Genomic DNA, 22,830 nt, shown 5'->3' on the forward strand with positions numbered 1-22,830 from the left:
TCATCAGAAATTTGTACAATTTCTGAAAGTACACTCATGGCCACTTTATTGTATATTAAAAACTTGAGAGCTTATTTTTCTTCTTCATGTTTCTAAATGATACTCTTTCTTTCTACTGATGGAACAAGTGTTACACTGTCCTCAGACTCTTTAAACCTTCTAATCAGATGCAATAATTTGCCGTCTTCTGACAGAGTGAAGGTAAAACAAAGGCACGTAATAGACTTTGAGGCTAGGAGAGAAATTTCCTGACAAGTAAACCCAAATCACTATTCCCTATAGTCATAAAGTAACACAGCCTCCTTCAAGGAAGGTGTTTTTCAAGTAAGTGAAACCAATTCAGTACAATCATTAATTCTACTGATTACTCAAAAGAACTTGAAACATTTTAGAAGAGTTTAAGACTCAGAAAAGACTCAGAGAAGGGGGAGAGGTTTGAGAATTTCAAGAAAGCAGATACCAAGTAACATCAAAATCAGAGATAGGTATGAGATTATGAATAATTTCAATCAAAGAATGTTAAGTTTGTACCAAGAAAAATGTAGTATGATTAAAAGGGACAAAAAGTGTTTAAGTTTTCCTAGGGTTCCACAGAAATAATTAGGTAATTTTCAGAAGTCTAAAATTCAAAAAAAGAAATTATCTCAATTTTGTTAAACAAGCCAGAGAATGTCTTAATTACTAGTGACAATGTATTTTATAATTTATTGTTTGAGGTTGCCTGCTATATCCATTAGTGAGGAAGATTAAAATCTTTCCTTTTCATAAAAAAAAATATTTTATTGGCACCTAAATCAGGCTTCCTATCTTGAATGGAACAAAAACTTCATACTAGACCAGAGGGCATTAAACAGTATAAACAAAAGCATAACTAGGTCACCTGTGATGCTTCACATGGCTCCTCTCAATTCCAGAATATTAAGCACAAGGCAATTATAAAATCATATTGCGTTAAACAAAAGGATGACACACTGCTTGTTTCTTTTTCTTATTTTTTTTTCTTCCAACAGAGATATCCATCCCTAGTCACCTTAGTCATGTAAACGTCCTGCTTCTAGGAGCACAATCTCACTTGTATTATTTGGTAAGGACTGGGAAGTGGAGATTGTTTTGAGAGAAAAATCTTTAAACTCTCTATAATTTTCCAAATTACACTTAATAAAGACTTCTTTCTTACAATCTAGTTGCTTAATACACTCATCCCTTGCCATACAGGTGTCACTTTATGGGTTCCTGCTTACACATATCCCTATTCTTTCTATAAAGGTACATTTTATATTAGTATGAGACCAGGGCTTGGTATGCATCTGAGAAAAGCCATGTGCTGACAAGTGTTTCCATCTTACTTTTTTTCATAGTGTGTACAACAGAGTCTAGCATATAACATATTCCCAATAGATATGTTTAAACTAATGAGTAAATTAATTCACTTGTTGTAGCATCACATGGACCTCAAGCTCTATTAGGCATGCTTTTATATACTACATAGTTGTATTGAAACATACTGCACTTTGTCAAAAATTTATAATATATTTTGTGTAAAATTTTCTCTCAAATCATCAACAATTTTGCTACCAGTTTTCAATTATTTTTATAATTTCATGCAATTCAGCAAATGAAAGTGCTCCCAAACCGCCAAATAATTTGGAATTTTCTCATTTTATTAGTTATCAATAACAGTTTACTGTTATCAATTATATATAAATATAAATTTATGTAATTAATATTGCCAGCTTGATTCTTCAGCATATATTTTTTAATAAAACCTAAGGTTTCAACATTAAATGTAAGGAAAATTAATTATTGTTTATATTCTCACTCTGAACAAAAAGTGAGAATTAATTATGCTCATGTAATAAGGGATGAGTGTACTAACTTGGGAACTGAAAACAATCAAATTAAATTTGATTACAAATAATATAGCCAGATAGCTTGTTTAATATTTTTCAGTGTCTTGATATAGTTTTTCTCTCTTTTCTCAATTTACTTCAATAAAACATATTATCAGCTTCATTTTTAATTTAATTGTTTTCAAATTCCATGAAATTGAAATTAAACTAACACGATACTTCAATATGTCTTACTTATATATTTCTCCAGCTTCTCTAAGGGATAAAAAGCCACCATATGACAACGCAATAATACAGTTTTCCTTAATAATAAATGGCCCTCTACTCTCATAAAGGAGAATCAAGGCTTGAAATCCTAACCCACATCTGGTGAAAAGCAGATATAGAACTTTGGAAAAGAAGTTATATAACCAAAGAAATATGAAGAAGGTTTATGAAGAAATTGTCAAAGACACAAATACTTCTGTTTTTAGAGTCCTTGAGAAAAGGAACAAAGACATACCCTTTTTACTCTATTTATAGTCTATCTACTTTTCATTGTAGCTACGGGTAGGGCTGACTTTCAGATAATATTAATAATAATATACTAATGATAGCATAAACATCTATATCTTGATACCACTTCATAGATTATAAAAAACAGATAATTTCTGATAACACATTAAATAATTGATGAATAAGTTATTATTACTGTCATTGTTATATCTGAGCTATAATGATGTGTAAGAGAGCATCAGTTTTGTTTTCAAACTAGTATAGCTCTTAAATATAGTCTGTTTTATTTCCAAGGTCCATATTATATCCTTTTGTCTTTAAACTCAAGCCTATGGCATGCCTCAATGTGCTACAACTTAGCTTTCATTAACAAAGTTGCAGTCACTGACTAGTGATGGGGCTGGAGCATGTCCAATTTGAAATTTACAAAGAAGTTATATAACCATTGTGCAATTTTTTTTTTACTACAAAAGATATTCATGCTTTTTATAAAAGTGACAATTCAGAAGTGCTTAAAGTACAGCATTAATTTTCCATCTTCAACCTCCTGTTTCCATACCCCCCTCCCCTCCCCACACACACTGAAGATTATGGTGTTAACAGTCTAGCAGCTCTGGGACTTTCCAGACCTTGCTCATTTTACTACACCATAATGCATCTCAGCAGTTGGAGGAGAGGTGTTGGGATCTAGTTATAATTGTTCCAAAGCACTAAGCATCCTATGTTGTAATATATGATTACAGGCTCAATTTCCAAAAGGAAAATTGGGAGGAATCTAAAACTCACTACATTTACTGGTCATTTTCCTGGCTAATTTTCCATTTCATTCAATAATCAATTTTAACTAAGCAAAGCCAAACTGAGGGGGCTTCCCTGGTGGCGCAGTGGTTGAGAATCTGCCTGCTAATGCGGGGGACACGGGTTCGAGCCCTGGTCTGGGAAGATCCCACATGCCACGGAGCAGCTGGGCCCGTGAGCCACAATTGCTGAGCCTGCGCGTCTGGAGCCTGTGCCCCGCGACGGGAGGGGCCGCGATAGAGAAAGGCCCGCGCACCGCGATGAAGAGCGGTCCCCGCACCGCGATGAAGAGTGGCCCCCACTTGCCGTAACCAGAGAAAGCCCTCGCACGAACCGAAGACCCAGCACAGCCAAAAATAAATAAATAAATAAATAAATAAATAAATAAGAAAATCCTTTAAAAAAAAAAAAAAAGCCAAACTGAAACATTATTGATGAGTTTTTCTTCATGTCCAAGAGAAGGCAAGGCAAGTCCTTGGCAGGCTAATTTACAAGGTATTTATTGAACACTTTGTTTTGTGCCAAACTTAACAATAACTGCTTTGTATTTACTTTTCACAACGGTCTTATGGGGCAGGTATTATTATCTCAGTTTAATAATGATGAAATTAAATTAACTTATTTGTGCAAAGTCCCCTCCAACTAGCAAGAATATTAATCAGGATTTTCATTCAAAGCTGCCTGTGTTCATACTACTACTTAAAGTGATTCCACAGGGTTAAGAAACTCAATTCCTGAGATGTCGATGTCTTTGCAACAAACTGAATTTAAGGTCATGACTCCACTGTAGCTTGCCTATTTCATGAAACAAGTTTTACTCCTAAAAGCGCTGTCTCACGTCTTAGCTCACTTTATTTTACTAATGGTATTTGGCCTGATCTTCACGTTCTAAAGAGACCTTAAATTTAGACTTGACTATATTATCAAATCGAAAGACATATAATCATTGGAAACTCAGAAAACTTAAATAAGACTGTCACTTTATATGTTTAAACTTGTGCTTTATTACACACCACATCACGTGGTGCATCATGACTTATTCTATATAACCAAGGAATCACCTTATAAATAGTGTAACTATATCACATTGTATTTTATGCGTTTATGTGTATGCATGTGTTGGAGGGGGTTAGATGTGTTAATGTGTTATATATAAACTTTTAAAACCAAAATTATATAATACCTTTTGGCATTTATTTCTTAATATACTGGATTGGGACACTCAAAAAATAAAATGTTTCTGTGCTTGTCTTGATCTCTGATAAAAACTAGGACTGGGAACTTGCCTTCAACCTCCTGTACTAGTGTCCTCGACACTGTCCTATATTGATGCTTATGCCATTTATCATTAACCATATATGAATTATTTTTATTTTGCTCAAAGTCTCTACCATTTCCCACCATGGATACTTTAGAATTCTTGCTTGTTCTTAATAATAAGGCTTAAGATCCACCCATCTAGGAGAGACAAACCAAATGACATTGTCACAGAAGAATTAACCTTTGTATGTGACTTGCATTTCTCTAGCAAATAAAAAAATTAACAATGTTAAAGAGAAAAGTACAGTAAGTTGCTTTTAAGCTTTTTTTTAAGCTGTAAGACATAGTAAGAAAAACACTGTAAATGGTAACCATAGTACACATATGGCTATACGCAACTAAAATAAAAATTTACAGAGCAATATCTACTCTTACTATCATGTAATATACTGATATTTATATTCTACTCTATCCTATTTTATTCTACTGTATACTAACTGCTGGTCTCAGGCCACTAAATTGGTTTCACAATTAATTCATGGGTTGTGATGTACTTTTTGAAACAACACTGACTAGATATTCTCTCTTTTTAAAAAATCCTTTGTGTATGTGTGAAAAATGATGCATAAAATGCATCACTGGGGCATGATCTCTGGTTTTAAAGTCCCCTAAGATGAACATATCTATCACATCTCTTGCCAAAAAGTATCCTCAATTCAACATTTGCTTAAATTGAGAAGTCTTTCTGGAGTATTTGCAAATGTGCCAAGATGAGATTTTATAACTCCTAGTTCTGATGAATTCCAAAGAAGTTTTTTATACATAAGGCTACAGCATTTAACAATATGTCTTCCTGCTCTTAAAAACTTCATACCATACGGCTTCCTCCCATAATTGGCATCTGAAGGACGGATTGTGGCGTCTGCAGTGGAGATGAGAATAGAAACAACCTACAGTCTGTACTTATCATCGGGCTCACAAAAAGGTCTTCTATGAGGTTAACTTGTTGCCACATGCCTCCTCCTTAATTTATTTTCTTTTTACTGTAATTAAATCCTTCCATGGGAACAAGGAATGGTGTTGCTTTCAAAGCCAGATAAAAAGACACATGAAATATGCTCAAAAGATTTTCTCAGAAGGGAAACGAATAGTGTCTTCTTATTTCCTATGGAGGGAAGAGAATCAGTAGATGTGCGTTCTACTTTTCCTTGAAGCCACAACTACCCCAGTATACAGGGAGGGAGTTTGGACTTAATTAAAAAGAGTTGGCCTTGGGTTCAATTTTTGCTCTGTCACTAAGTAGCTACAGTATTATGCGAAAAAAATCACTTTCTCTTTCCATACCTATTCTCTAACTTAAAAAATGGTAACTTTATCAGACTGTGTTATGCGATAAATGAATCAAGTAGAAAATTAATGACATATAGTATAAATGACCATGCTTTAACACACAGAATAATAGAATCTCAATTAAACAACATTTGGTTGTCAAGAAAGGGAGTTACCAAAAGGACAAATAATCCAACTCCCTCATCTCCCAACTGAGGTTTAAGTTCATTTTTCCACATCCCCTCCACGTGGTTTTGTATTCCAGGCTTGTGCACAGGAGTTACCAAGAATTTAACTCACTACCTCCCTCCTAAGAGAGGCAATTCTTTCACTGAATGTGGAAACAAAATTTTGGACAGGAATCTTGAGTTGTGAGACCCAACTTTGTTAACAATCATGTACAAGTAAGGCCAAATTACTTGTCCATACTGTTTCCTCAAATGTAAGATAAAGGGGTTATTAAATGCTTACCTAAGACATTTCACGCTGTTAACACAGTGTTAACATTCTATAGAGCTAACAGTAGTTTTTGTGTCTGAATTATCATCATGACCATCTGAAGTCATCTCAACTCTCAACACTATTCAACCCCTGAAGAAACAAAATGAAATCCCCTTAAAAAGTACCCAGTAGGGCCCATACTGACGTTTCACATCTTTCCAAACTAAACTGTTATCTTGATATAATCACAGTTAGTAGAAAAGGTGTGATGGAAAAAGTGTGTTCCCACTTTTTAGAAGGTAAACTAAACACATAGACTATGAATCACATTCAAGGTCTTTCAACCAAAGCTTGATTGTTATCAACTTTTTAAATAATCGATGGAAAAAACGTATCATAACCTGAAAGTTAGACAATGTTTTAATGATGTCACATTACCAGTACCACTTACTGGTACATTTTTCCCCCAGGGCATCACTGAGATTTTTTTTGGCTAGAAAAAATTAGCATTCATTTCTCATTAGGTGGAAGTAACAAATTCAAGAACCAGTGCAAACAAAAAAGGGAGTTGGGTGTGAACAGCATTTTACAATTAATCAAGGGAGGCATTTTGGTACCTCATTTTTATAAAGAAGCAAAACTGTGAACAACTACAAGTGACTGCTATTTATCCACATGCTATATATTCATTAAGTGTGAGCTGGATACCACTTTAACACAAATACATTCATTCACCAAATAGCCTTTGAGCACCTATTATGTGCTAGGCACTCTGACAGGCCCTGGGCAGGTACAGTGGAGTTTCAACTAAAGTCAGCAAAAACTGTGAAGTGTGAAAATCCTGTAAGTCATCCATAAAGTACAGTACATATGGTTTGTGCCGATTTGTAATTACTTTCCTCAATGAAACTGAGCTATATCAAGGGGAAGCATGTAATAATGGAATGTATACAAGTGTCTGACTACTTAAAGCATCCAAACTTTAAGGAAATTATCAAACCTCTAGCTTTGAACCAGAAGTATGGGTGAAGCATTTTAAATGTTCTTTCTTGCCCACAGCAATTATTCCATTGAAATCTCAAAAATATTAACGCATGTTAATACATTTATTTTGTTTTGATTTTGAAGTTTTAAACATTGTCGTAGTATCCTATTTGGGGGGGGGCTCAAGTTTAAAGTCATTGGGATGAAAATGCTTATACTGGACTCTATCTTGAAGGTATTTATTGTTGCACATGAATTTATGGTTAGGTAGGTAATGTTTATAGTTTCAGTTAGGATCTGATTGGAATTGACTGTGGGTCAGGTAGGCAACTGTGTGCCTCTTCACTGGGTGCTCTCACATAGTTGAGGTCAAGTGGTCTGAGACGGCCTCATCTGGAAAACCTGGCAGCACTCATCCTTCACGAGGTGATGACAGGGTTCTAAGACAGACAGACTAGGAAAAAAGTCTTCATTTCCACCGAATTCTATTGACCAAAGCAGTCACATGGCTAGTGCTGCATGAGAGTGGAAGGGAACTATTAAGTTGCAAAGCAAAGGGGTCATCAATGGAAATCATCAGAGCCAAAGCAATGGATCTGCCACACCCCTGAACAGGCAAGCACCATAGACTCTGTACTATCATGGGCACATGAACCAAGGTTTCCCAATGTATGGAGGCAAAGGACCCCTTAAATTTTCTTAGAGCAGAGACAGTGGCAGCTGGACTGTCTCCTTTACAAAGAATACAATTTTTTCTTCTCAGTTACTGCACGCTCCTTTCACAGCTGCAGAGCTAGAGTGGTTTGTATTTTTTTTCTTTTTTTGTTTTCATACATTTAATCCCCTTGCCTTGAAGGCCTAGACAATATGTGTGCATAATATAACAAGCCACCATAAATATATAGTCCTGTAGCCTACGGAAAAACATAAACCAAGGAAATGCAAGTGGAGGAGATTAACCTTGAAGCTGAAACCCAAGGCTCCTTGTGCTTGTGCCCTCCTCTGAAATTCTGTGATGCCACACACGTTCTCAAAGGAACATCTTGTGTTCGCTGCCAAGAGGACTGAGAGACAAAGTACTGCACGTTTAGGTATAAAGTAAATGGGCAACGTGGGGGGAACAAAGAGCTTTTTTGAAAATAAGACAGTGTCTTTTTATAGACCTCAATGCCTGTGTGAAAGCATCTGGAAATTTCCATACTCTTCAAGAAAGAAGAATATCAACTGAGTGAAAAAAGGTAATTATACAGACATGGGCATAAGGTTGAGATACTGAGGTAGGGTGATCTAGGGCTAAAGAGAACTGTCCCAATCCAGCCATAGAAAGAGGCTCAAGTAAGAACTGGTATTGTCATTTCATGGGAAATCCCGCAGGGGCTTCCTGAAGGGCCAGACAGCAGAAACCCAGGCATCACCTTGGGGACTTCCACGGTACCCAGCAGAGCTGTATCTTGTCACTCAAGCACTTTTCTGATCCTGGAGGTAAATTTTACCTTGTAAAACTTCCCACTCCACTGCTCCTAGGCCGATAAATTTTAAGACATAATACCATGTAACCTCACTAGCCACTTACTTGCTGAGGATGCAAGCAATATAAATACCTCTTGATTAAACCACATAAAACAATAAACCAAAAAGCATTTCTTCCAATCTTCAATGTTTGTATTCAAAGTTTGTTCTCTCCTAAATTCTGGTGGTATCTTCCAAATATTCTGCCCAAATTTGTCAACAAAATTTCTATTGGCCTATTTTTGAAAAAATAATTAAATTTGCCTGAATTTGGCAATCAAGTTTTTATTGACTTTTTTTGCCCACAAATAGAATATTTTCTTTTAATTATTATGTTGCAATAGGTAGTCTATGCTTGTAATACACAACTTCAAATGTTTGCATGTAGAAATTATATAAAAGAAAGTCTCTTCCATTCCACCCTATTCCTTAACTCCTTAGAATTCCTACCCAGGAGGAGCAACTGTTACCAGTTTTGCTCTTCTCTGAGAACAATTCTATGAATATTCAACCAAATGATTTTTACAAACTCCATTTTATACAAATAACATACCATTTACATAGAACTGTGCTTTGCTTTTTGCACTTAAAATGATCTCGGAGATCATTATGATCTCATTACCTATAGAGTGTCTCATTCATTTTAATAGCTACCTAATAATATACTTTATGGATGCATTTTTATTTTATTGTATCACTCAGTACGGGAATATAATTAGGTTGAAAAAAAACAGATTAAATTAGTAAGAGTCAAAGGTCATGATGATGAGTTTCTCTTTGAACACAATCTTGGATTAGCATCTCCTACAGACTGACCAAGGCCTACTCTTCTGAAGCTAGATGGAAGTTCCTAATGAAATTTATGATTGATCTGAGGTAAACCAAACATACCTTCATCCTTGGTCTCTTGCAAACGTATTTTTTTACTTTCTCACCTTCTCATATTTCCTCATGCCCTTTACTGGAAACCCATGCCTTCTTAATTTTCACCAGTTGTCAGTATTCTTCCTATTAAAATTCCACTGTCAAATTCATTTCCTTCTCTAAGACTTCTACTATGGCCTCCACCACCATAGAGCAGGATGTGATTTTTTTCTCCTTCAATTTACTTTAGAAACATTTGTAACTCCGTGTCATCTTGAATTATGGTTATGGAAGTATTAGTGCATGTTCCATCTCCTTTGCCAGACTGCATGCCCATTGAGGGTGGTAATGTATAAAACATAGGGCTGTCCTTCACAGGACTATTAGAGGGCCTTTTGTATATTTTGACTTAATAAATATGTGCTGCATAAATATATATCCTCTGGGTGTGATTCTATTGGATTCTGCTGAATTATAATAGGGCACTGAATTAGCAGTTAGTAGCTATGAGCCCTCCTCTTGTCTCTGAAGTTGCTATCAGGTAGTTATTGGATGAACTATATAAACTCGTAAAACATTCGTATTTTTAAAAAGGAATAAAATATCTGGATTATCTAGATCACTGCTTGTTGTGAGAATCAAATGAAATAGTGGTTTTATAAGAAAAATCTCAGCATTAGGAAAAAAAATCAAAGGTCTCCTAGTCCCATGACCTATCCATTGATCAAAATCTCTATATATCAACATCTTTGTACGTAAACTATAAACTTATGTATGAAAATTTCCAGAGGCATAGAAGTCCCAATCCAGTATAGAAGGCCATTTTATGTTTGTGCAGCTCTGAATATTGTTAAGAGTGGCCATACAGTGAAATCCATGTTATGTCACTTGATAACGAAAAGTTTGCTATATCTAATTGGTGACAGGCTCCCAATCTCTGAAGTAGTCTTACTCTGGTCATTTCATTAATTTCCCAATAACTCAATCCCACATTACAAGATTAGATCATTTGGAACACACTGACAGTATTATTGCAGAATTTAAAAATCTCAACTGAGATCTGAACCTCACGAACATTCGAATCTCAGCTCTTTCACTTAATTCTTGACATTAGGCATGTGGCTTACATTTTCTATGCTTCAGTTCCCTCATTTGTAAAGTGGGGATCAAAATGTAATCTATCTCATAGGTTTGTTTGTTTGAGTACTATCAATAAATATCTTTATAGAATATATATATGAAAAAACCCTTTTCATAGTGCCTCAGTAGTTGATAGCTATAATTAACTTTCAACGTTATTCTCAGGTCAATTGATCCAACTGAAATGACTTTGTATAATGTATCAATGTGTCCATATTGGCTCTACTGGATGAAATATACTTACACAAGAGATTAAATGATATGAATATATTATTATTTGATTTTAAGAAATAAAAAAATTTAAAAAACAGAAAAAAATAAATAAATTAAAAAAATAAAGTAAAAATCTCAACTAATGCTAACAATGATCTAATGAGCTATACAAAGTCTTGTGTACCTTCTTTGGTATACTGTAGTGTTTAGCATAGGCAGTATGCTGTCCCAGAAAGAGTGCTACATAATGAGTAAGCCTCACAATTTGGGTATCTTAACCTCTGTAGGTCAAATCAAACCTATCCCAAACAGCGTTGGTTGAGAACTAACAAATAATGTATACAAACGCATTTGAAAAGCACCATCAACAATAATAAGGGCTAATATTGTTATTATCTGGTATAGAACTTCAGTCATATTTTCCTTCCTCACTATGATTTCCACATAAAGAAGCAATAAATTTCAAAGCAAACTAATGTTGAATTATTAAAACTTATACTTCCTGAGAATGTCCTATAGAAGGATAGAACTAATTCATACACATCTCCATTTCAGATTTAACTATACACTCTATTGAAAAATAGTTGTAAGACTAAACTGGTAATTTTCTATTACAACATACCTGGGCCAGAACTGGCTGCCTTCAGGCCTTATGTGTATTTATGTGTACCTCCCTTTAACTATCAGAAACCCTCAGGTACTCAGAGCAACCTGACAGTGTTAAAATGTAAGGAGTTCAAAGAAGATCTAGAAATCTTAAAAATCCCTATCATCGTTATAGAAGATGTACAAATAATGTAATACGTAAACCAAAAAAAAATATCCACTTTGCCAACTGATGGTCACATAATCACTCATATTAGCTTATATCTATGTTGCTCTAGACATCTGCCATCCCGTCCCTTCTTGTATAACTGGTATAACTGAGCCACTCAAAAGATCTCAAATAATTAGGACAATTTTAGCCCTCCAAAACGTGAAAGTTTAACTGGGAAGCTATCAGGTGCACAAGACATACTCGATGTAAAGAGAACTTACCTTCTGTGTGCACCGCTGACACATAGGTCCAGTTGTACCTCTTCACTATGTCCACCATGGCCCGTGCCTGCTGGGCATCTGAAGGCACGACCCTCATGAAGTACTTGAACAGAGTTTTGTCGCTCAGATCCATGCTTGTTGCCGAGTAAGCAATTTGAGGTATGTTGAAAAGCTGGAGCAAGTTCTGGACCTGAATGGCCACAGAACTGGAGCCAGGCCCGATGACGCCTACTATGGGCTTCTTGGAGCGGAAGGAAGAGGAAGAGCCATCCACACAGCGCACCAAGCCTTCTTCTTCTTCTGAAGAAATGAGGGAGTCCCTTATAAACTCAATGCTCTGCTCTAGGGCCACGGCCGAATGCCAGCAGGAGTCCCTGATCTCGCAGCCCAGGGTGATGTTGGGCAAGAGCGTGGGGTCTGAGTTGATCCTTTCCAGGGTGTGCAGCATGGCCTCCACCCTCTGAATGCCATACTGTTCACGAACCGCCCCACACTTCCGCTCGTGAACTTTGTCCACAGTGGGCTGGTGGTGGACAGAAAAGAGAGCCCCGATAATGATGTCACCAGGCATGTGAGCCACCACCCTCCTCTCACTGGACTGTGCGCTCCCACGGACATCTTCTTTCAAAAGCAGGACTGACAGGATCAACAGAAGGACCATTTTAGGAAAGGAGTTCAAGCTAATAAAGACAGCATGGTGGGGAAAATTTAGGAGAGTTCTGAGAGATAGAATCCAGGGATGTCCTAGGGTGAGTGGCAGGCCAAAAAATCAGCCAGTGATTTAGACGTGCTCTCTAAAGGACCACCATGTCCCCGGGGACCATTTAGTTAGATGCATCCATGTGATCATGATCTTCAAAACCTGGGGAAAAAAAATAGAATGGGGATTTAACAACGTTAAGTGCAACCGGTTTGGGAAGCTCGAACAGTCTATGCTAATAGAGAAAGAGAGGTCATTCTGATGTAGGTAACTTGAAAAAAAGAATCCAAAAATCTTTCTGACTCTTCTTTGCCTGTCTCCTTTGTGATTCTGTGATTTGATAAAAGCAGCTGATACAGCTTCTTGATCCTACCTGGCTTAGGTTAATATTTTTTTCATTTGTTCATCTGGAGTACACAAAACCAAATCTCATGTGTGGGAGGCCCAACTATACTCTGACGCGAAGGTGAGGGAAAGCACCTAAAAGAAGTATGCCATGAACAAAAATCTTCAAAAAAACCCAAAATATTAGACTTTGGTGATCCCAATAATAATGACGGTAACTTTGTTTGTTTTAGAAATGCTCTTTGTGTCCTTCCAAATTTTCTGCATTAAGCATGTACTGATTATGCAATTAAAAAATAAAGTTACTTTAAAAAAAGCCTACATACCCCATCTTCAAATGCAATGTAAAGCAAGTTGAATAATCTCCCCAACAAATATTGAGCTTAGTTTCCATACAATATAGACCAAAGGCAAATGAGGCCAGATCAGTATTTTCACGTTAAATGAACTATAGGATAGAAGAGGGTTGGAAGATTACAAAGTAAAATGCCCCCAAATACAAAGACATAGTGCAATGGTACCAATTTTTGCAGAAAAGAATATTCAGGTTCAAATTCCAGTTCTGCTACAAAGAACTATTAGTAAATTGTTTAACCTCTCATTACCAGAATTCTGTCATCTGAAAAATGGGGATCATATGTGCTAGGCTGCCCTTATGGGAATCAATATAAGATACCAACTATGCAAATGTTTTCTATATTGAAAATGGCTATATATATTCAAGACATGATTTTTTTCTGTTGTTAAATTTCCAAGGGCCTTCTGTGGCTAGGTGGTGAGGACAGAAAATTCTCTGGCAACACACTCAGTTCTCCAGAGTCTTCAAAGTAATTACAGAGTCTTGTAATAAAATTGACAGTAATCAGTCCTTTACCCCTGATCCAGGAAAAATTTCCACATCATGAAGATTCAAAGGGCTGGAGGGATGCATATTCGGAACTATACTTCCAAGTAGAAACTTAGTATAGCTATGAATATAGTCATCTATTTCAGTTTAAACTCCTGGGGAAGAAGAAAATTTTGCCCCAGGTTGCCTACAGCAAATTCTAGCATGATTTGTAAAAGAGAACTGACCAATTAGTGATCTGGGTTACTTAAAGGATTGTTTAAGAGACTTTTTTTGTAAGTTATCAGCTCTGCCAGCCAAAGATCTCAAATTGTTTTAAAGTGACTAACTCCCTAAGCACCACCTTTCAAAGACGGGTGATGTTGCTTCAGGAATTTATGCAATTATGATGTTTCTTTAAGAATACCAATGGTTTTCAAGACTCATGAGATCTGCAAAAATTCTAATCCAGACACAAAATGAATATAACCTGAATCACATTTCTAATCACTCTTACCCTCATTTTCACCATTTCCTTCCACTGTTTCCAATGGCAACAGAGAAATGCTCCCTCTGTACAGTGCCAAACACTAAAACACACACACGCACGCATGCACACACACACACACACACACCCCTCATCAAATAGCTACATGTTCCAGAATAACTAGATTTTTAGCAATATTTAGGGGAAAAATCAGCTTTGGTATGGAAGTTGGCATCGTAGACAAGGGGGAAGGAAGCAAAGACATTAATTTTCTCGTTGGGAAATTATCTGAATATTCTCAAGCTTTCCCTTCACTTTACTTAGACCAAAGACTTGGGGACCAATGCTTATTATCATGGTCATGTGAATTCTACTTCAGACAAAAAAAAATCTGAAGTAAAAGGAATCACAATTTCTCATTAAATCCAGAATGTTAGTAAGCAAATCCAGTAACAAAACAGGACTCATTTTCATTATGTAAGAGCATCAAAGCGACATGAGAGACTAGAAGTGGCCCATCAAACTGATGAACCTAAAATATCGATCTCATGCATTTTATTTGTTAGAGTTATTTCCAGCAAGCCCCATGTATTGAGAATATATATAGATATATACACACACACATATATATATATATGTAACTTCCTATGACAGGCTAAATTAATTACTTCACTCATCCAACAAATATCTATTAACTACAGAGTGGGAGAGACTAATATAACAAAGAAGTACAGTGATGTACATTGATAATTACCATCATTATCTTTCATTGAGTGCCCATCATACACCAGGCGTTTATTCACTAACTCATTAAGCATATATTTATGGCCTGCCTATGCTATGACTCTCTCCTGGGAATCAAATATTCAAGAGAAAACAGAGTGTACACGCTCCCTACACTCATGGGGCTTACAAATCAGTACTCTAAAACAGCGGTCCCCAGCCTTTTTGGTACCAGGGACCGGTTTCCTGGAAGACAATTTTTCCACGGAAGGGGGGGGATGGGGGGGATGACGGTTCAGGCGGTAATGCGAACAATGGAGAGCGATGGGGAGCGGCAATGAAGTTGCGCTTGCTCGCCGCTCACCTCTTGCTGTGAGGCCTGGTTCCTAACAGGACTGTCTGGTACCAGTCCAAGGCCCAGGGGTGGGGGACCCCCGCTCTAAAAGGTGACTTGAACTGGAACCTGATGAATGCAAAGAACAATAAAATGAAGAATGAAGTCAGTCATGTGAAAAGTGTGGCTAGAGCATAAATAATGAGTGCAATTATGGTACAAAATGAGGTTGGAAAGATATGAAAGGGCCAGACCATGTAGGACCTTGGAGGCTCTTAAGGAATTTGGAGCTTAAGTGCAACAGAAAGCCATTGAGGAAGTGTAAACAAATGACTGGCACAATCCAGTCTTAGAAGAGATTCTCCTAGCTGCTCATTGTTCTGGATAATGGACTTGAGAAATCTGAGACTCTTATAATACTCTAGGTAAGAGATGATAGTGGCTTGGCTATGATTGGTGACAGTGGATATGGAGAGAAGTGGACACAGTCACCTATCTTTTGCAAGTAGAATCAACTGGACTTGCTGATGGACTGGATGTGGGTAAGGTAGAGAGGAATCAGTGTCTACTCCTAGGTTTTGAGTCTAAGAAACTAGTATATTCTGGTATCATTAAAAGGGATAGGATTGACTGGAACAGAAACAGATGGGGTCAAGGGAAAACAATGATTTTCTTTTGAACATGTTAAATTTGAGATGCTTTGGAAGCATCCAGGTATAGCTGTCAAAGAGGAAAGAAGATATGTAAGCGTGCACCGAGAGGAGTTTTTTGGCTTAAAGATGTAAACTAAGGGTCACCAATATATAAACCCTTTGAAATGAATAAAATTACCTAGAGAGCAAGTATAAATAAAGAAAAGGTGGGGCTGAAAAGTAAGCCCCACAGAGAGGTAAGGTTGTGGGAAAGCCAGCTAAGGAAACAGAGGCAGCTCAGAAAGTAAGGAGAGAAAGCAAGAACATGTGATGTCAGAGAAGCCAAAAGAGAATGTCCTGGGCACTTTATAGTTGCAGACATATGCAAGGCTTTCATGCTTCTCATTCCCCCAGAAGATATTATATTCTATGTGTATTGTGTATCTGCGTCTGTACGTGGGTATGTCTCTGTCTGTGTGATATGTGTGTGTCAATAATCCTTATAACAACTCTGAGATGTAGGCATTATTTTATTCTATTTTCCTAATGATGTAATGGGTTTTAATAACTTAAAAACAAGCCATGGAATGATGGAGCTAGAAATCATGTCTATGCCTAGTGACTCCATAACATACTCTTATTACCATCTTTTGTCACCTTACCACCCCTTCTGTCAAGAGAGGTATTTCCAAAGTCCATGAAAAGTGAGAGGGGCCACCCAAACACAGTTTGAACTTCCAAGGGAGATAGAATCTAACAGGAGTTTGCTTAAAAAACAGAGAGTGATGGACATTTCAGGAAAAGAGATGATTCATACAGAGAAGGTACAAATGTGTACGACTATCTGGCACAAATGTATTTTTATTGCCCTGGCATCCCCTACTAGATTACGACCTGCCAGCTTATAAATCAATGATTGTTTCATAATCTGCCTTGAATACACACAGTGACTATATTTTACTGATACTAGCTCTGAAGCTCAGATACCTGGAAAGTATATTTTGAAATAAATTATGACTTAGAAGTTTGACAGAATTGTGCTACAACTACTCAGATTATTATAAGGTTAAACAACAAGTCATCCCACGTGCTCCCAAAATCCAAGAAATCAATACAGCATAAATTCTAAATAGGCCAGTAGAGTATACCCTAGCTCTATCAGCATCACTCATTTGTTCAGTAAGTCTTTATTAAGTAACTCTTCTGTACTAAGCACTCTTGCAGTCCCTGAGGATTCAATTATGGGCAAGGCAGACACAAATTCATGCCCTCATGGAGCCTGTAATCCAAGGTGGTTTGTCAGACAATAAACAAGATAAGGAAGTAAAATATTGTATGCCATACAGTAATAAGGGTTAAAGAGAAACAAGAAGGCAGGGAAGGAAGATAGAAAGTATCAGAGATATGGAAAAAATTTTTAATAATGTAGCCAAAGAAGTTTAAACTGTAAAAGTAAAATTTGGGTAAATAACTAAAAGAAGTAAGAGAATGAGTCATGCAAATAACAAGGGGATGAACATTCCAGGTTTAAAAAAAAAAAGTAAATGCTAAGTCCCTGAGGCAGATTTATGCTTAGTGTGTTGAGAAACAGCAAGGAGGCCAGTGTGACTGCAGTGAAGTAAAAGTGGGGAGAGAGGAAGAAGGGAGGTTTGAGAGCTAGTTATGATGATCAAAGTCTTTTTGGACTTTAAAAGACTTTGGCTTTAACATTGTGTGAGAGTGATTTTCTGGAAGAGTTTTCAATAGGGGAGGGACACACAACGACCAACTTTTCAACAAGAATAAGGGCACAAAGGCAGAACCAAGAAAGCAATTAGGAAGCTACTGCAATAATTCAGGTGAGAGAGATGACAGTGGCCTGGATCAGGAAGATGGTAGTATAGGTAGTGAGAACTGGTAGGATTCTGAATGTATCTTGAAGATAGAGTGAAAGGGTTTGCTGTCAGATCTGACTTGGGCTGTGAAGGAAAGAGAAGGATCAATGAGGACACTACGGTTTTCAGTCTGAGCAAATAAAAGATGGCGACATGTTGACTGAGGCGGAGAAAACTGTGGAGGAACAGATCTGGGTGGAGATAACCGAAATTCAGTTTTGATACATCAATTTTTAATACTTGTTAGAAATTCAAGAAGAGATATTTAATAAGCATCTGATATAAGAGGTTGAAATTCTGGAGAGAGGTCTGCATAGGAGATATAAATGAAGGAGGCATCAGTAATGTAGATGTTCTTTTTTGTAAAACATAAAACCGCATGAAATCACCTAGGAATTGGAAAGAGAAAAACTAGTTCTGAGACTGAGGCCCGGGGAATTTCAATGTTTAAACTCCCAAAGACCCAGACACAAGGAAAAACCAGCAAAGGAGACTGAAAAACTTTTTGAACAGAAACCTTATCTTGTAAAGTGTATGTGTGGTGGGGAGGGGGATGAAATGTGAAGTATTCAAGTTCTATTGAAGCAAAAATAAAAACAGATGTGGCTGTGTTTTCACAAGAAATATTATGAGTGTGTGTGTATGCACACAGTCGGGAAACATACACACTGACATTAATGAGATGTCCTCTGGGTGATGGGAATATGCACAATTTTTAATTTCTTCTTTGCTTTTATCTGTGTTTTCTAAGTTTCTGAATTTCTACTGTCAAAGCTATTTGTTATTTGTGATATTTTTTTAAGTGTGGGACTGAGGGATCTACTTTCTAAATTTCTGCCCCAGTCTCTCTTACGGTCTTATCTCCTCTCAATCTGCCCCTCCTTGGAAGTCTGCTAGTCAAGTTAAATTTGGGTCTCCTTTAGGTATTCTGAATATATCTTGAACCCCTTTGCCCCAGTGGTTCTGTTCACGCTGCTTCTTAGCCCTGATATGCTCTTGTTTCATGGCCTTAAGGCAGAGGTTTTAAGAGTATTGGCTTGGAGTCAAGTCGACCCGGGTTTGAATCCTGGCACTGCCATCTGTTGGCTGTGTGCCCTTGGTCACTTAGCCTCTCTGAGCCTAACTAGAATGAGAATAGTACCTACTTCAGAGAGTTTTAATGAGGATTGAATGAAGTAATATTTTTCAATAGTCCCTTTATAAAATCTTCCCAGGTCCCTCACCTTGCAGTATGTGCTCTATTCTGAATGCAAGTGGCATTTTTGTCCATACTTTTTTATGTTATTTACTAAGCTAATATTATAGCTATTTATACATGTTTTGTCTTCCAAGAGACTTCAAACTCTTTAAAGATTAAATCTGTGCCATACACAACACCTAGTATTAACAGATATTCAATAAATCCTGCTGAATGAACGAATAAGTAAAGGGAGTTGCCTGCACTTCGGCTTTCTGGTCAGTTACTTGATTGAGATGTAAAGATAGTGCCCCCTGCCCCACTGTGGAAAACTGGAAAATGGATATTGAAACTCAAATGGGTCCAGGCAACAGGGGACATCAAAAAGAGAAGTACGGACTAACAAAGTAGGAGGGAGAAACCTTTGGTGTTCCCCATGGCTTTTCGATATATTAAGGAAAATAGCATCATAGAAATAGAAAGAGTCCTGTAGATGATTCAGTTTAACTGAGACCCATGGAGAATAAATGACTTTTAGCAGGCCTAGGACCAGAACCCAGAAAATCTCGTCTCAAAACCCACATTTAATCACATCCTGCAACTTGGTGTCTGTTCTTCTACAATTTTCTAAGCATATAACCTTTAATACGTAGATTTTTTATTTAAATGGAATATTAGTATGAAATCTATATTGCAATATATTTTTATTCTTCTCTACATAATGTATTATAAATACCTTTTGAGATTAGTTCATTTTGATGATGGGGTTAATGATAAGAATAATTAAAATTCACAGAGAGCTTACCATGTTCTAGGCACTGTGCTTAGCGTTTCACATGAAACGTCATTTAACTATCATTTATAAAAACTGTAAGATAGATCATTTTATGTATATTTTATGCTTGAAGTATCTGGGACTGAGAGAGAGAGAACAGTTTGGCTAAGATTCTAAAGCAAGTGAGTAGCAGAGCCAAGATTCACATTTAGAGCTTCTATTTCCTTTTAACAGTTGCATAGTATTCAATTATATGAGTGCACAAATATTTATTTAATTACTCCCTATTTTTGGATATTTAGATTGTTTATCGATTTTACTACTATCATAAACAATGTTGCACTTTAATTACTTTTAAAACTATTTCTATAGGACAAATGCATAATACTGCTGGCATGAATCTTTCCACATTTTACAATCTATTAATTTAGATTGTAAGAGGTGGCATTAACTTCACTCTCAGTCCCTTCTCCTTAAGCTTGTCAATTCTGGGTACCACACAATGTTCTTTCCATATGAACCTGCTTTCTCTTGCTTCTATACAAGTTCCTGAGTGAGGCCATTTCTCCTTAGATATCTCACCAGGAGGTTCATTCATTCATTTAACAAAAGTCTGGTAGAAAAAAAAAAGGAGGAGGAATAGTAAAACCATATTATTTTATTTTCAGTGTACAGAGCCTTTTCCCTTTTACTCCCATTTCAAACTAAAACAAAATTACCACTAAGAAAGTCTGATTATCCCCATTTCATATATCAGAAAACAGAGTCTCCAAGATAATAAATTATTCGCTTTAGGTTATAACTCTGATGTGGTAGGTGTTAGAGGTTGGTAGCTATGTTTTTTAATTCATCATATATAGGTGAATATATATATTCTATACATGTATATTCTTGTATAGATAATGGGAAGAAATTAATACAATAATTTTTAAAAGCTTTCAAAATGTTATAGATCTATGATCAAAAGTAGTAAATGATAGGAGTTTATATAAATAGTATAACTTAAATGATATTTCAATTCAGGGTCCTATTTTCAGAAGCACTAGGCTACTTTATTCAATGTTCTATATCATATACTTTGGGTTCATAGCATAATAAAATTAATCACTACCCCATTATAAAAAATAATATATATTTAATATGCATGAAAGTACTTTGCCTCAGGTAATCATACGGTCTCATATTGTACCCTAAATGAATATGAAGAGACTAGCACACCATTGTAAAGCAATTACACTCCAATAAAGATGTTAAAACAATTTTTTAAATAAAAAAATAAATAAATGAATATGAAAAAGAAGTATTGGTGGGTAGAATTTACCATAAATGACAACTTACATAGTAATCAGATTCACAGCTTGCATTGTCTTTTATTTTCAACAATCTTCTCAAACGCTGACCATCTTTCTGGCACAAATTTCTCTTATATAACTTAATCCCCACACAAGCAAATCATACAGCTCAGGACATCAACACTAAAATGATTCCTTCTGCCTGAGCAATAACCTGATCACATATAGGGGTGTCAATGTTGCATATGCCATGGATGGCTTTGATACATTTTCCTGAAAACCAGTGCATCCCATAGATAAGAGACACTCTGAGGTATAATGATACCGAGAGCGTTATAGTCCGAGGAAAGCTCCACTGTTGTAGCTATCTCAAGCACACATCTGTGACCTCGTAAACAAGAAATCCCAGCACCCCCTCCATTTAGCCCAGGACAAAAAATATGCCATATTTTAACTGAAACCCCCTTAAAGCAAAAAAGGGCCATAAAATAACATTGTACCAAAGTGAAATCTGTAATTTTGTGCATTAATTAAAAGGTGCTGGCAGTAGAATAAAGCTCACTAAATCATTGTAAATCATTACACGACTGGTTTAGTAGTCCATGAAGACCTAAAACAGCCTTCTACAGCAAAGCAATAAAAATGATGTAATCCACTGTTAACTAGTCTCAATTTAATTATCATGCAGGGATTCTAAATTTCTTCCCATTTTGCAGCCTTCAGCTGCTTTCTTGTTATTTATGTCACACCTCTCAAGACTGTAAAGCATTATGGTGCATAGTATATTGCCTATCATCAGGTGCTTGAAAATGTGGTTTTGCATTTTTAACTCAATCTCTAGTTACTTATTAATAGCTAATATTTATTGAGTGCCTACTTTGTGCTAAATAATATATAAGCATAATTTAATGTAAGCTTCACAACAACCCTGAGGGGTAGGTATGATTACTACCTACATTAAATATCTCTCGAAATTGAGGTTTAGAGGTGAAGAATCTTGCCAGAAGTCTCATACATATAATAAATGGCAGAGTCAGGACATGAATCCAATTCTCTCTGGCTCCAAAGCTCACACTCAACATAATCAGATGATACTGTTTCCCATCCGACCAAATGGGTTGGTTAGTTAAACCTTATGCACTGGCTGCAAAACATTCTGGAGACTCTGCTTTCCACTAAATTCTTATGTAATGTTAGTCAGCTTCATTAGGAAGCTGTACAAACAAACCAAATAAATATAGGTAACAGTTCTGTCTCATGGAATCATTTAGATCAGCGCTTCTCAAGCTTAGACCTGTTGACATTTTGGACTAGACAATTTTTTGGTTTTGGGGGGCTGCCATCTTGTGCATTGCAGGATGTTTAGAATCATCCCTGATCTGCAGATGCCAACAGCACACACCTCCACTAGTTGTGATGAATAAAAATGTCCCCAGACACTGTCAAAGGTTCCTTGCAGGTCAAAGTCATTCCCAATTGAAAACTGCTGATTTACTTAAAACTCATCCTTGTCAAAGTCTATGTAATCATCAAAAAAGAAGACAACTAAGAGTCATCTGGCTGTGTCAGTCCCACAAAGCGTTTTTCTGAAATGTCCTATTAATTCTAAGGAGAGTAGTTTGGAGAGTAGTAGGCAAGTAGATTTGCCTTACTCCTTCTTTACACTGCCACTTGTTTCTGGCTGCATTATCTTGTTTTGGAGCTTGGAATTTCAACTTGAGAAGTACAGGTTAAACTGTCAGAG

At 36.5% G+C, this 22,830-nt stretch overlaps 1 protein-coding gene across 3 annotated transcripts in view; it reads right to left on the minus strand.

The window, feature by feature from the left end:
• GRM5 (glutamate metabotropic receptor 5) overlaps positions 1–22,830 on the minus strand; it is a 539,179-nt gene that overhangs the window by 511,362 nt on the left and 4,987 nt on the right. For all 3 annotated transcript variants that reach the window (XM_057552875.1, XM_057552874.1, XM_007168476.2), the window contains exon 2: positions 11,922–12,783. In XM_057552875.1, the coding sequence (XP_057408858.1) occupies positions 11,922–12,582 (661 nt within the window). In that variant the 5' untranslated portion in view covers positions 12,583–12,783. The remainder of the gene's footprint in view (positions 1–11,921; positions 12,784–22,830) is intronic.

This window comes from Balaenoptera acutorostrata, chromosome 9, assembly GCF_949987535.1.
Source record: "Balaenoptera acutorostrata chromosome 9, mBalAcu1.1, whole genome shotgun sequence".
Lineage (NCBI taxonomy): Eukaryota > Metazoa > Chordata > Mammalia > Artiodactyla > Balaenopteridae > Balaenoptera > Balaenoptera acutorostrata.